General features: G+C 43.2%; 2 protein-coding genes across 3 annotated transcripts in view; one reads left to right on the top strand and one right to left on the bottom strand.

Moving 5' to 3' along the window:
• LOC117530354 (troponin I, fast skeletal muscle-like) overlaps window positions 1–3901 on the bottom strand; it is a 49952-nt gene extending 46051 nt beyond the window's left edge. For both annotated transcript variants that reach the window (XM_034193202.1, XM_034193221.1), the window contains exon 1: window positions 3769–3901. In XM_034193202.1, the coding sequence (XP_034049093.1) occupies window positions 3769–3799 (31 nt within the window). In that variant the 5' untranslated portion in view covers window positions 3800–3901. The remainder of the gene's footprint in view (window positions 1–3768) is intronic.
• Window positions 3886–16093, top strand: part of LOC117530322 (Golgi apparatus protein 1-like) — an 83323-nt gene continuing 71115 nt past the window's right edge. Inside the window, exon 1 of the mRNA XM_034193199.1 lies at window positions 3886–4217. Within this exon, the coding sequence (XP_034049090.1) occupies window positions 3912–4217 (306 nt within the window). The 5' untranslated portion in view covers window positions 3886–3911. The remainder of the gene's footprint in view (window positions 4218–16093) is intronic.

The raw sequence follows: 16093 nt of genomic DNA, 5'->3' as shown, positions 1-16093 counted from the left end.
TCCTCCCCCAGTGGTATAAAACCATATAGCTATGAGTCACAATCACATAATTTATCCAGCACTAAATGGTCCTAGCTCGAACCCCAAGTGTTACTACAGCCAAGTGGAGATTTGTAGATTAGAGTCTCAGTGAAACAGGCTGCCAATAAGTCAGTGACTGTATTGATGCTAGATCAGTCATTGAGGTAGGAGATTTCCCTTAGACCACCCCAAAACAGATGGACCTCCAACCCCTCTCGAAGACCCTCCACCATCCAGCAAAATGAGTTTCCCGGATGCAAAAGTTGTAATATAGAGTGCACACATAATGGGCCTCATGCAAGAATCACTCATACTAACAGATCCATTTGTAAATGGTGTGCATGACTGATTTAGGAGAATTCACCAATTTTCTTATAGCATGAGTTTTTTTAAATAGGTACAAACAAAATCCACAAGGGGTCCAGCAATGATACAACTATCATCTGCTGTCACCCAAACCAAGGTTTTAGTATCCAAATTAATATTTCTTTTCTCGCTATGAACCAGTTTTTGTGTGAAAATCCTACATAAATTACACATCATAATAAAATGTGCAATTTGATATGTAACATAATTCTAAATTGATTCATATAGATTAATAGCAGGGCTGGTCGCCAAGTGGATAATGCACTTAGTTTCAGTGTGGAAGGTTCCCGGTTCAAATCCCACCCCTGCCACATTTTTCCATGTAATGTGGAGTTGCGTCAGGAAGGGCATCCGGCGTAAAACTTGTGCCAATTCAACATGCAGATCCACCTTGGATTTGCTGTGGAGACCCCGAGTGCAAAACAAAGGAGCAGCCGAAGGGACTTACTTTTATTCATATAGATTAATGACAGTGGGCTTAGTGGTTAGCACTGATGCCTCATGGCGAGAAGGTCATGGGATCGATTCCACCTGTGGCCTTTCTGTGGGGAGTTTGCATGTTCTCCCCATGTTTGTGTGGGTTTCCTCCATGTGCTTCGGCTTCCTCCCACATCCAAAGACATGCAGATTAGGTGGATTAGAAACTTTAAATTGTCCGTAGGTGAATGTCTTTGAATGTCTGTATGTGGCCCTGGGACAGACTGGTGTCCTGTCCAGCCTAGGGCTACTAGGACAGGCTTCAGTCCCCCGTAACCCTTAATTGGAGTAAGCGGGTATGGAGGATGGATGGATTAATAATATCATTCCTTTAAGATACAATAGACATTTCTAGGCGCAGCCAGGGAGTAGAGGGGGTCTGGTTTGGGAACCACAGAATCTCGTCTCTGCTGTTTGCAGACGATGTGGTTCTGTTGGCTGCGTCAAATCAGGACTTTCAGCGTGCACTGGGGCGGTTTGCAGCTGAGTGTGAAGCGTCCGGGATGAAAATCAGCACCTCCAAATCCGAGGCCATGGTTCTCGACCGGAAAAAGGTGTTTTGCCCTCTTAATTTGGTGGCGTGTCTTTGCCTCAAGTGGAGGAGTTTAAGTATCTCGGGGTCTTGTTCACGAGTGAGGGATGGATGGAGCGTGAGATCGATAGACGGATCGGTGCAGCATCTGCAGTGATACGGTCGCTGTATCGTGGTGAAGAGAGAGCTGAGTAGGGGGGGCAAAGCTCTCGATTTACCGATCGATCTACGTTCTGATCCTCACCTATGGTCATGAGATTTGGCTCATGACTGAAAGAACGAGATTGCGAGTACAAGCGGCCGAGATGAGATTCCTCCACAGGGTGGCTGGGCGCTCCCTTAGAGATAGGGTGAGGAGCTCGGTCACTCGGGAGGAGCTCAGAGTCGAGCCGCTGCTCCTCCACATCGAAAGGAGTCAGTTGAGGTGGCTCTGGCATCTCTTCCGGATGCCCCCTGGACGCCTCGCTGGAGAGGTGTTCCGGGCATGTCCCATTGGGAGGAGGCCCGGGGAAGACCCAGGACACGCTGGAGGGACTATATCTCTCGGCTGGCTTGGAAATGCCTTGGGGTTCCCCCGGAGGAGCTGGGGGAGGTGTGTGTGGATCGGGAGGTCTGGGCAGCTTTGCTTGAGCTGCTGCCCCCGCGACCCGACTCCAGATAAAGCAGAAGAAAATGGATGGATGGATGGATGGATAAGATATCCCCTTATTAGTCCTACAATGGGGAAATAATCAAAGCTCATTCTGTACAGGTGAGACTCCTCTCCCCCTCCATGAGTTAGGGGATTCTGGTGTAGAGACATAAACCACTTATGATACCTAATATGTTGTTCATCTCTATGTGGCAGAGTGTTGGCCAAATTTGCTTCCAAAGCAGAAGGTTCCTGGTTAAAGACACCCTATGCCCACTATGTGGAGTTGCATCAGGAAGCGCATTCTGATGTGAAACTTGTGTCAAGTAAACATGCAGATCCAGTGGCATGTAATGAGTTGACATTGAAAACGGGACAATTCGAAAGCACTTACTATTCTGTGCAGTACTCCTAAGCAGGCACCTGAATTGCATGCTTCCCATGTCTAACTGATATATTAACTCTGGACTGGCAAAATGCACCTGGTGGTGTATTAAGGACAGTTGAAAACCATGCAGGGCCAAAGGGCCTCTGTGTTACAATTACTCCAATTATACCAGACATCATTCCCTCAAAACTAATTATCTGACTGCGAGCACTGAGATAATCAATGAAAAAGTTAAAACACCATCCGTGGAATCTCTCGGTGGTGAGGAAGATCAACCCTTGATTTATTTCCAGACGGGATGGAGGACACAGAGAAAGTCTATATCCAGGCTCAATTTAAAGATGCCTGCACTCGAGTCTCTTTAACATGGGAAAGTCATTGCACATCGACAAACACATGATCTTTGACATCCGATGGCTGGGAAATCCCAGATGCTCAGGGTCTGAGGACCTGCTGCAGCCTTCATTCACCCTCACAGCTGTTACCTCCTCAGCCTGATCCAGCCTCTTGACGACTTTTTGTTACACCACAGCCCCGTTAGCTGACTTGTGTTCAGGTTCCTTCATGGTTACTGTAGCGTCACTGGGGGACACAAGGTCCCCACTGTATTTCACCCCAACAGGCTTGATCCATAACCCAGGTGTCACACTGTGGATGAGTGGTTGGATTTTGACACCCCACTGTACACCGTACAATTTTAATTTATCAATTAATATTTTATGATTTACAACATCGAATGCCTTCCTGAGGTCCAAATATATGACCGCACCAATGTCAAGTGCAACACGACGACTCCAGCAGTCAATCAAATTAGTCAAAGCTGATGGTGGATGATCAAATCAAATCAATTTTATTTATATAGCGCCAAATCACAACAAACAGTTGCCCCAAGGCGCTTTATATTGTAAGGCAAAGCCATACAATAATTACGGAAAAACCCCAACGGTCAAAACGACCCCCTGTGAGCAAGCACTTGGCGACAGTGGGAAGGAAAAACTCCCTTTTAACAGGAAGAAACCTCCAGCAGAACCAGGCTCAGGGAGGGGCAGTCTTCTGCTGGGACTGGTTGGGGCTGAGGGAGAGAAGCAGGAAAAAGACATGCTGTGGAGGGGAGCAGATCTATTGTGCCGACTCCTAACCGAGCTGCCAAACAAAGAACATTACTATATTATTGTTGTTGATGATGTGACCACCATGCAGGTGTTGTTGAGCAAGGCTGTGGTTGCAGGTTCAGCTTTACTGAGGGCCACTTCACTGGATAAATATACAAAAAAAAAATATCTCTGGAATTGAGTCCCAGTTTAAAAGCAATGCTACATTAGAGGAACCCCCTCCCCCGCATTTTACACTGACCTTTCATTTCCAGTAATGATACTGTCTCCATGGTGAGGCCTAGATTTTACCAGAAGGAAAGTGACGCCATCGGGCTTTTATTCTCAGCGCGCTGACCGGATGTGGCGCGGCGTCATTCAGTGTGGCTTCACAATAGTGTGAAGATGGCGGCGGTCAGTCGGTGTATGTTACGGTTGCTACTGTTGTCCGTGTGGTTGTGCGGTTTCGGCTCCGTCCTCGCCTTGAAGGCTGCCGGCGGTCTGGCCGAGCCGCCCCGTCCTCCCGTCCTCAAAGCAGCCGACTTCCCGGCAAAGAATGCACCTGCCGCCGCGGCCTCGCAGGCTCGGAAGGCGAGCGTGTGGAAGCTGTCGGAGGAGGAGGCCTGCAGGGAGGACCTGAGCCGGCTGTGCCCCAAACACACTTGGACCAACAACCTGGCCCTGCTGGAGTGTCTGCAGGACCGCAGAGAGGTGAGAACGGCAGCACGAGCGGCGCTTTGATGTGTGCAGGGTGTGTCAGATCTGGACTCTGGTCCAGGTGATGATCACAGCATCTTCCATGTGCGGGGCTGACAAACAGCACACACCACCACCACCAACAATAACAATCCGACAGATTACAATGTATCCGCTGGATTTGGCGCTTCACAAATCTGATTTGTTGATTATTGATCAGTGATGGGCGGAGCTGGTCCTTTGATCAGCGCGCAGTCATAACGCACTGTGTTTACATGAGAAAGTTTTGTGAATAATTAGGGCCCGAGTAGGCAACGTCCTACGAGGACCCTATTGTAATTGCGCTGTTTATTATTATTATTATTATTATTTATTATTAGGGCCCGAGTAGGCAACGTCCTACGAGGACCCTATTGTAATTGCGCTGTTTATTATTATTATTATTTATTATTAGGGCCCGAGTAGGCAACGTCCTACGAGAACCCTATTGTAATTGCGCTGTTTATTATTATTATTATTATTGTTTATTATTAGGGCCCAAGTAGGCAACGTCCTACGAAGACCCTATTGTAATTGCGCTGTTTATTATTATTATTATTATTATTTATTATTAGGGCCCGAGTAGGCAACGTCCTACGAGGACCCTATTGTAATTGCGCTGTTTATTATTATTATTATTATTATTATTATTATTTATTATTAGGGCCCGAGTAGGCAACGTCCTACGAGGACCCTATTGTAATTGCGCTGTTTATTATTATTATTATTATTATTTATTATTAGGGCCCGAGTAGGCAACATCCTACGAGGACCCTATTGTAATTGCGCTGTTTATTATTGTTATTATTATTGTTTATTATTAGGGCCCAAGTAGGCAACGTCCTACGAAGACCCTATTGTAATTGCGCTGTTTATTATTATTATTATTATTATTTATTATTAGGGCCCAAGTAGGCAACGTCCTACGAAGACCCTATTGTAATTGCGCTGTTTATTATTATTATTATTATTGTTTATTATTAGGGCCCAAGTAGGCAACGTCCTACGAAGACCCTATTGTAATTGCGCTGTTTATTATTATTATTATTATTATTTATTATTAGGGCCCGAGTAGGCAACGTCCTACGAGGACCCTATTGTAATTGCGCTGTTTATTATTATTATTATTATTATTATTATTATTATTTATTATTAGGGCCCGAGTAGGCAACGTCCTACGAGGACCCTATTGTAATTGCGCTGTTTATTATTATTATTATTATTATTTATTATTAGGGCCCGAGTAGGCAACATCCTACGAGGACCCTATTGTAATTGCGCTGTTTATTATTGTTATTATTATTATTTATTATTAGGGCCCGAGTAGGCAACGTCCTACGAGGACCCTATTGTAATTGCGCTGTTTATTATTATTATTATTATTATTATTATTATTATTCTCACTCTTGAAATCGAAATTTCGGCCTCTTCCCATGCTCAAAAACTCACCAAACTTTCCAAAGTTGTCCGGCCGGATCCGAAATTCGATATTTTGGGGGCGTCACACATGGTCGCAGAAAAATCGCGAAATAGCGCCCCCTAGAAATTTTCAAAAACCCCTCCTCATTGGGCTTTTTTCGTCGTAGCCTCACGAAATTCTGTACACATATTTACCATGCCAGGATGCACGAAAAAGTCTCTTACTGTCATGGTGAAATATCGACAGGAAGTCGGCCATTTTGATTTTAAGTTTCGATTTTGAGCAAATTTTTGCCATTTTTGGACATTTTCACTACTTACATTTGAACGAACTCGTCCTAGGGATTTCATCCGATTGACTTCAAATTTGCTCAAAATCATCACAACACAATGGTGATCAAAAGTTATCAAAAGATTCTAATTAAGTCAAAAGGCGTGGCTGCTAGGGGTCGTCAAACTTTGGCGAGCTTTTCGGAGCACGCCATTTCACTTCGAACGGCTGTCACGCCCACATACTTCATCGTAGATCCTTCAAACTTGCTGGACATGATGAGGGCTCCGCCCTGAACGTCTACATATCTTATGTTCCCACCTGCGCCATAGCACCCCCCGGTGGTGGCGGTAAATGTCCTATTTTTACTTTAAGAGGTCCTGATGTCACATACTTAACCCAATCAACTTCATTCCACTTTTAAAACATGCAGAAGAAATTGGTGAACATAGCCGATAAACGCCGTGAAGTTACGAGTAACGGCGTCCGTGTGGCAGCGTGCCGAATATTGCCCATTCGCCATGAAATTACGTTCTTCCTTTTGACGGCTTTAATTTTGTCACATCATCATGAAAATTGATACACAGGACGAGCACGACAACCTCTTACAATTGATAGGGGCGTCGCCCATGGGCGGGGCAAAATGCCTCAATAGCGCCCCCTTGAAACTTTCAAAAAACCCTCGCCCATAGGGGTTTTTTTGGAGTAGGGAGATGAAAATTGGTACACATGTGTGACTTGCATAGACGTACAAAAAAGTCTCTTGCACCATGGGTCTACTCCAAACAGGAAGTCGGCCATTTTGCATTTTCTTCTCATTTTGAAATGATTTCCACATGTTGTATTTGAATGAACTCCTCCTACGGATTTTGTCCAATGCACTTCACATTTCTTTGACACCATCCAAAGATGATAGTGACCAAAAGTTATCGAAAACTTTTCTCTATGTTGAAGGGTGTGGCCGCTATAGTGCTGCCATTTTGACCCTTTGCCATGGAACATCAAGTCTGGATAACTCCTTCATGCTTTGCCTGATTGACTTGAAACTTCACATGTATGATGACGGTTGGCCCTTGAACACACCCAGCTCCTCTGTTTGTACACTGAGCGCCCCCTAGTGGATGAACAATCAACATGTCATAACTCCTTGATGCATTGTGTGATTTGTTTACAATTTTAACTGTGTGATGAGTGGTTGCCCCTGCATGCACATGCCCACATGTGGTCACAAGGGCACCCACTGGCCTGGGTAGGCGGTTGCGCGGAACGATGGCCCGTATATGTCTGCTTGCAGTCCTAGATGTATTTATTATTTGGCACATTTAGTTAATGTCAGGTTTTACAAGTTCGGAGGTTGAGGTATTTCATTTGTTCAGAGGTTCTCTGGTCACCTGGGACTGATTAATGGCGATATTAACATCCATTGTTCACTTTTGTGACCTAATATCCCCAATTTCTCCAAAAATATTAGTCCTATCAGCTTTCTGTTTTTGCAGCATTCATCCTTGACCCAATATAGTCCTGGCTCTGGGCATTTCTCTTTTACAGCCAAACTTGGTATTTTTGTTTTACATATGATGAGAGGTTTCAAAAAAACTTGGTGAACCTTTTCATACCTGGTACGTTATTTCTCTACAGCCCAATATGTGATCAAAGTTGAGTGCCGTTTGGCAAAAATGACGAAATTCAGTTTTAATGGACTGACAAACAAGGAAATTATCTTAGATTTAAAAAATAACTTTATTCAGCATCTTTACACATACCTTAAACATTTTCAGCATGTTTCAATGTCCTACTTCATGTTTTTTGCTCGAAAAACAGACATTTTTGGCTAATTTTGGTCGAAAAAAATCACTTTCAGTTTGAAAGTCACTCAAAGTTTGGTGACTTCCTTCAAATTTATTTTAAATAGATAAAATAATAAATGGGCTGCATTTATATAGCGCTTTTCCATCTGCATCAGATGCTCAAAGCGCTTTACAATAATGCCTCTCATTCACCCCAATGTCAGGGTGCTGCCATACAAGGCGCTTGCTACACCGGGAGCAATAGGAGTTTAAAGACCTTGCCCAAGGGCCCTTAATGATTTTCTAGTCAGGTGGGGATTTGAACCGAGGATCTTCTGGTCTCAAGCCCAACACCTTAACCACTAGACCATCACCTCCCCCAACAACAGAACTTTCAACAACAGTTTGCCAGAATGCACATGTAGGAGACTCAAGAACTGTTTTCATCTATGAAAATCCTTCTCTGTTTCACTCTCCCATGAAACTGCATAACTTGTTGTGAAACATACAAAGGCTACACAAACGCAAGTTCCTCCAATTACAGCAGAATGGAACTCCTTCAGAGTTGTCATGGAGGTGTTGGTGGCTTCCCTCTTTAGTCTCCTACTTGCATGGTCACTCACTGTTTGAGAACTGCCTTTTCCAGACAGACTTACCACACATACTATTTCTATTTTTTAATGAGTGAAGTAAATGTAGTAGAAGATATATGCACTGACTTGGAAAAGTTCATGCATCCATCTACTGACGTGTCTAAAGGAAACTGGCTGTGAAAGTGATGTTTTCCATCCATCTGTTTTCTAAACCCAGTCATTCCAGGAAAGGGGGCAGGAGGCTGGAGCCTATACTAGCAATCACTGGACAAGAGGGAGGATACCTCTGGAACAGGCCACCAGTCTATCAGAAGGCCAACACAGACAAATGTGCCAATGTGTATCTACAATAATTCTTAGTTCAACCAATTACTCATGGCCTCTGAAAACAGAGGGACTGCGGATAAAATAGCAGTAATTCCCAAAGGGAATGCGGTATTCGCGTTGAACCCCCCGAATTAAAGCCGAAAGGCTACATTACAAGCACCTATTGTTCCATTTCAGCTCCACTGTGGCAGCACAGAAAAAAATTATAAAAACGGTCCCTATCCAAACACATGGGCCTAACTACTTCTTGGCAATATAAAGAGAAAAGCGGATTGGAAGGATGCTTCAGATAAAACAAATGGCTAAGAAACAGTATTTAAAGCAGATCAGTCACACTGGTTGACAGTGTACACAGAGATACCATCAGTGTTTCTGATCGGTGCATCCCCAAGAGCCACTTCATCACCAGTGGTGATGGTGAATAGATTGTGAAGAAGAGCACTTGGAAATGCCACAAGCAAACTGTATGGCTTCTCAAAAAGGCCAGAGAAAAGATTATGTTGATGACTGTGAGGTACTGAAGACCAGTTTGATACAGTACAGCCAATGTGGCCAGACTTTGTCCGTAGTGTGGACGAAAAGGATGTATAATGAACAATATGGGCCCCTTATCATTGAAAATGATAAGGGGCCCAAAATTGGTCAAAAACATCTTTTTTGTGGTTCTTTAGTGAAAAAGTAATTCAGATTTAGTTTCCCATGCTGTGTAGGGTGACAGAGGGGGGTCAATATAAAGAAAGATCACCCCTACCCCCAAAAACCCAATTTTACCATATTCACTCATAAAGCTGTAAGTCAACAAATAATTGCAATAGGAGGTTGTTTTTGGACTCTAGATATAGGTTTTTCATATCAAGGGATTAAATGCCATTACTTTCAGCCTTATTAGAGGTTACCCGATTTGCATAATTTCAATATGGCCTCAAAATAACCATGATGACAGCAAAAATTACCAGCAAACCCAATGGCCTGAAGCAGAGCAAAAATGGACACTGTAGTCCTTTGATGTTGCATAAATTGCATCATACAGCAGAAATGTCATGAAAGAGGAGGACAAGTTTCCAGTATATTATTGGCAAGGTACCAGCTGTTGCTTGTCATTCTTATAGCCACAGTCTTCTGGTTTCACTGCGATTGCATGTACAGGATCATAATGAATCTCTATGGCGTGCATAATGGTGTAGGCCTTGTAAAAGCTTTGCTTGATATGTGGTAGAAGTCCTTGGCTTGTTCGTGGCAGATTCTGATGAGACCTTCCCTTTGCGTGGTGGAAAATTTCAGCCCGCAGGTCTGTAAAGTTCTTGGCTTCACTACCTGGTTTTAACACTTTAACCAAGAACTCTTCTGCATTCTTGATAATGGCTGGAGTAAGATTTGGCATTTTTCCAAACAGCTTTAGGAATTTAACAGGTTCAGCTTTTAATACATATTTCTTTGTTCCAACTTTACTCATTATATCACATCCAGTAAGGCTGTGTACTACTGGAAGAACTGCACAAAGGTCAGGTCCAAGGCGATCATACAGACAATGAAGGGGCACATAGCGAGGGGTGTCGCCAACTCCAGCACAAACCCATAGTGCCTTCAGATTATTCTGGATGAAGACTGGCATGTGGTACAGTAGTGAAACACTTACATCAGCATCACCTGAAATTACAACGCAAACCTTGTGTCCAGCCCTAAGCGAGTCAAGTACATGGAGGGGTATCCGAAAGTCAGCTTCTTCAAATATCGCTCCTGTAGACTGTAGTTCTGCTAAAGTCCTCTCCTCGCCTCTGTAAATACTGCGGCATTGCCATTCCTTGTCCTCTCTGCTAACCTGTCCAAGTACAATAGGATACTCTTGAAGGGAAAAGACAACTGGTTCGGAGATGGTTGTAGATCATTTTTTCAAGGAGAAGTTTGTTGATCAGCCCCAAAAACTGCACTGGGGTCTTGTAAATCACAAGTTCTGGTGAACACAATATCTTGGAAAAAAGCTGCTGCAAATCAAATCAATTTTATTTATATAGCGCCAAATCACAACAAACAGTTGCCCCAAGGCGCTTGTTATTGTAAGGCAAAGCCATACAATAATTACGGAAAAACCCCAACGGTCAAAACGACCCCCTGTGAGCAAGCACTTGGCGACAGTGGGAAGGAAAAACTCCCTTTTAACAGGAAGAAACCTCCAGCAGAACCAGGCTCAGGGAGGGGCAGTCTTCTGCTGGGACTGGTTGGGGCTGAGGGAGAGAACCAGGAAAAAGACATGCTGTGGAGGGGAGCAGAGCTCAATTACTAATGATTAAATGCAGAGTGGTGCATACAGAGCAAAAAGAGAAAGAAACACTCAGTGCATCATGGGAACCCCCCAGCAGTCTAAGTCTATAGCAGCATAACTATAAGCTTTAGCAAAAAGGAAAGTTTTAAGCCTAATCTTAAAAGTAGAGAGGGTGTCTGTCTCCCTGATCCGAATTGGGAGCAGGTTCCAGAGGAGAGGAACCTAAAAGCTGAAGGCTCTGCCTCCCATTCTACTCTTAAAAACCCTAGGAACTACAAGTAAGCCTGCAGTCTGAGAGCGAAGCGCTCTATTGGGGTGATATGGTACTATGAGGTCCCTAAGATAAGATGGGACCTGATTATTCAAAACCTTATAAGTAAGAAGAGGAATTTTAAATTATATTCTAGAATTAACAGGAAGCCAATGAAGTGAGGCCAATATGGGTGAAATATGCTCTCTCCTTCTAGTCCCCGTCAGTACCCTAGCTGCAGCATTTTGAATTAACTGAAGGCTTTTCAGGGAACTTTTAGGACAACCTGATAATAATGAATTACAGTACTCCAGCCTAGAGGAAATAAATGCATGAATTAGTTTTTCAGCATTACTCTGAGACAAGACCTTTCTAATTTTAGAGATATTGCGCAAATGCAAAAAAGCAGTCCTACATATTTGTTTAATATGCGCTTTGAATGACATATCCTGATCAAAAATGACTCCAAGATTTCTCACAGTATTACTAGAGGTCAGGGTAATGCCATCCAGAGTAAGGATCTGGTTAGACACCATGTTTCTAAGATTTGTGGGGCCAAGTACAATAACTTCAGTTTTATCTGAGTTTAAAAGCAGGAAATTAGAGGTCATCCATGTCTTTATGTCTGTAAGACAATCCTGCAGTTTAGCTAATTGGTGTGTGTCCTCTGGCTTCATGGATAGATAAAGCTGGGTATCATCTGCATAACAATGAAAATTTAAGCAATGCTGTCTAATAATACTGCCTAAGGGAAGCATGTATAAAGTGAATAAAATTGGTCCTAGCACAGAACCTTGTGGAACTCCATAATTAACCTTAGTCTGTGAAGAAGATTCGCCATTTATATGAACAAATTGTAATCTATTAGATAAATATGATTCAAACCACCGCAGCGCAGTGCCTTTAATACCTATGGCATGCTCTAATCTCTGTAATACAATTTTATCGTCAACAGTATCAAAAGCAGCACTGAGGTCTAACAGAACAATCACAGAGATGAGTCCACTGTCTGAGGCCATAAGAAGATCATTTGTAACCTTCACTAATGCTGTTTCTGTACTATGATGAATTCTAAAACCTGACTGAAACTCTTCAAATAGACCATTCCTCTGCAGATGATCAGTTAGCTGTTTTACAACTACCCTTTCAAGAATTTTGAGAGAAAGGAAGGTTGGAGATTGGCCTATAATTGGCTAAGATAGCTGTGTCAAGTGATGGCTTTTTAAGTAATGGTTTAATTACTGCCACCTTAAAAGCCTGTGGTACATAGCCAACTAGTAAAGATAGATTGATCATATTTAAGATCGAAGCATCAATTAATGGTAGGGCTTCCTTGAGCAGCCTGGTAGGAATGGGGTCTAATAGACATGTTGATGGTTTGGAGGAAGTAACTAATGAAAATAACTCAGACAGAACAATCGGAGAGAAAGAGTCTAACCAAATACCGGCATCACTGAAAGCAGCCAAAGAGAACGATATGTCTTTGGGATGGTTATGAGTAATTTTTTCTCTAATAGTTAAAATTATATTAGCAAAGAAAGTCATGAAGTCATTACTAGTTAAAGTTAAAGGAATACTCGGCTCAATAGAGCTCTGACTCTTTGTCAGCCTGGCTACAGTGCTGAAAAGAAACCTGGGGTTGTTCTTATTTTCTTCAATTAGTGATGAGTAGTAAGATGTCCTAGCTTTACGGAGGGCTTTTTTTATAGAGCAACAGACTCTTTTTCCAGGCTAAGTGAAGATCTTCTAAATTAGTGAGATGCCATTTCCTCTCCAACTTATGGGTTATCTGCTTTAAGCTGCGAGTTTTTGAGCTATACCACGGAGTCAGGCACTTCTGATTTAAGGCTCTCTTTTTCAGAGGAGCTACAGCATCCAAAGTTGTCCTCAATGAGGATAGAAAACAATTGACAAGATAATCTATCTCACTCACAGAGTTTAGGTAGCTACTTTGCCCTGTGTTGGTATATGGCATTGGAGAACATAAAGAAGGAATCATATCCTTAAACCTACTTACAGAGCTTTCTGAAAGACTTCTACTGTAATGAAACTTATTCCCCACTGCTGGGTAGTCCATCAGAGTAAATGTAAATGTTATTAAGAAATGATCAGACAGAAGGGGGTTTTCAGGGAATACTATTAAGTCTTCAATTTCCATACCATAAGTCAGAACAAGATCTAAGGTATGATTAAAGTGGTGGGTGGACTCATTTACATTTTGAGCAAAGCCAATCGAATCTAACAATAGATTAAATGCAGTGTTGAGACTGTCATTCTCAGCATCTGTGTGGATGTTAAAATCGCCCACTATAATTATCTTATCTGAGCTAAGCACTAAGTCAGACAAAAGGTCCGAAAATTCACAGAGAAACTCACAGTAATGACCAGGTGGACGATAGATAATAACAAATAAAACTGGTTTTTGGGACTTCCAATTTGGATGGACAAGACTAAGAGTCAAGCTTTCAAATGAATTAAAGCTTTGTCTGGGTTTTTGATTAATTAATAAGCTGGAGTGGAAGATTGCTGCTAATCCTCTGCCTCGGCCCGTGCTACGAGCGTTCTGGCAGTTAGTGTGACTCGGGGGTGTTGACTCATTTAAACTAACATATTCATCCTGCTGTAACCAGGTTTCTGTAAGGCAGAATAAATGTGTTGATCAATTATTATATCATTTACTAACAGGGACTTAGAAGAGAGAGGTCTAATGTTTAATAGACCACATTTAACTGTTTTAGTCTGTGGTGCAGTTGAAGGTGCTATATTATTTTGCTCCATCCAAAGTGGGATGGATGCCGTCTCTCCTAACAAGACCAGGTTTTCCCCAGAAGCTTTGCGAATTATCTATGAAGCCCACCTCATTTTTTGTACACCACTCAGACAGACAGCAATTCAAGGAGAACATGCGGCTAAACATGTCACTCCCGGTTCTATTGGGGAGGGGCCCAGAGAAAACTACAGAGTCTGACATTGTTTTTACAAAGTTACACACCGAGTCAATGTTAATTTTGGCGATTGGCGTAACCGGGTGTCATTACTGCCGACGTGAATTACAATCTTACCAAATTTACGCTTAGCCTTAGCCAGCAGTTTCAAATTTCCTTCAGTGTCGCCTGCTCTGGCCCCCGGAAGACAATTGACTATGGTTGCTGGTGTCGCTAACTTCACATTTCTCAAAACAGAGTCGCCAATAACCAGAGTTTGATCCTCGGCGGGTGTGTCGCAGAGTGGGGTAAAACGGTTAGAAATGTGAACGGGTTGGCGGTGTACACGGGGCTTCTGTTTAGGACTACGCTTCCTCCTCACAGTCACCCAGTCGGCCTGCTTTCCCGGCTGCTCAGGATCTGCCGGAGGGAAACTAACGGCGGCTAAGCTACCTTGGTCCGCACCGACTACAGGGGCCTGGCTAGCTGTAGGATTTTCCAAGGTGCGGAGCCGAGTCTCCAATTCGCCAAGCCTGGCCTCCAAAGCTACGAATAAGCTACACTTATTACAAGTACCATTACTGCTAAAGGAGGCCGAGGAATAACTAAACATTTCACACCCAGAGCAGAAAAGTGCGGGAGAGACAGGAGAAGCCACCATGCTAAACCGGCTAACAGCTAGTAGCTGCGCTAAGTTAGCGGATTCCTAAAAACTCACAAAGTGAATAATGTGTAAATAATTTAGAGGTGATTCAGCAGAGGGAGTGCTTTAGTTAAGGCACATGAAAATTACACTGTGAAACAAATCGTTATCTAGTTAACTAGATCAATCTAACTGCGCAGATTAAACAGCTAACAGATACAGCAAAACACCGCTGTGCTCCGGAACAGGAAGTGATACAATACCGCAGTGAGAGCCAACCACCAGTAGAGGCCGGAGAAGCTCTCAGAGTTCACAGAAGCAGCTGCACTGAGAAATGATTTTGCACGACTGGATTCACAAATTCGATATTTTTTATACACCTTATTATGTGATTTTTGATCGCATATGATGCATTTCACATCACGTAAAGCAGTTGATGTCATTTCGGTCCTTGGTTGATGACGGGTAGCCTGATGACGGGAACTTCTGTCCTCTTTCACATTCTGATCGGAAGCTGAAGGTTCTTGAATAGAACTACGTCTGCTTACTTTTTTGGACATCGTAATGTATGTTCTGTAACATTGGTCAGTCATATGATACACAAAGCCGTCCCCTTTAATTAGCTTAAGTCTCTTAGAAACACTGTTATGGTGGACCTCACTTGCCTCATGTATTCGTTTTCGCCCATTGGGGTTGCTGACAGTCTTATCGCCCAAGCTTTTCTGGCAAATAATACATTTACGAGCTCTATTAGAAAAGAAACCGACCTTTTTATTTTTTCATAAACTATATGGATTTGAATCACGTGTGATTGCGTCAGACAAGCTTGAACCCTTGTGCGCATGCGTGAGTTTTTTCACACCTGTCAGTTGCATCATTCGCCTGTGGGCAGGCTTTGAGTGAGCACTGGTCCACCCCCCTCGTCGGAATTCCTTTGTCTGACTTCTTCCTGAGAGACTGGTGTTTGCTTGATCAAAATTTTTTCAGAAACTGTAAGGCACATCCAAGTGGACACCATTCGAGAAATTCAGATGGTTTTCGGTGAAAACTTTAACGGCTGATGAGAGATTATGGAGTGTTACTGTTGCTTTAAGGACTGCCCACGGAGCCGGACGGCGCGCCACGCCCCGAGCCACCGTCGTCAGCCTGTTTCGAGTTGAAAACTTCCACATTTAAGCCTCTGTTGACCCAAGATGTCGTGAGATAACAGAGAAGTTTCAGAAGAGCTCGGGATCAGCAGTTTATCCGGACATTCCACTGTTACAGGAGATTTTGTAATGAAAGACGTGCGGACGGATTCGCGCGTCCGCACCCAGCCGCTCATCCCGCGGCGCCACAGTAAAACACCTGCGTTGGAAGCATTACAGGACAAATTTGA

Source organism: Thalassophryne amazonica, chromosome 2 (genome assembly GCF_902500255.1).
Source record: "Thalassophryne amazonica chromosome 2, fThaAma1.1, whole genome shotgun sequence".
NCBI lineage: Eukaryota > Metazoa > Chordata > Actinopteri > Batrachoidiformes > Batrachoididae > Thalassophryne > Thalassophryne amazonica.
This window is presented reverse-complemented; position numbering and strand designations above follow the sequence as displayed.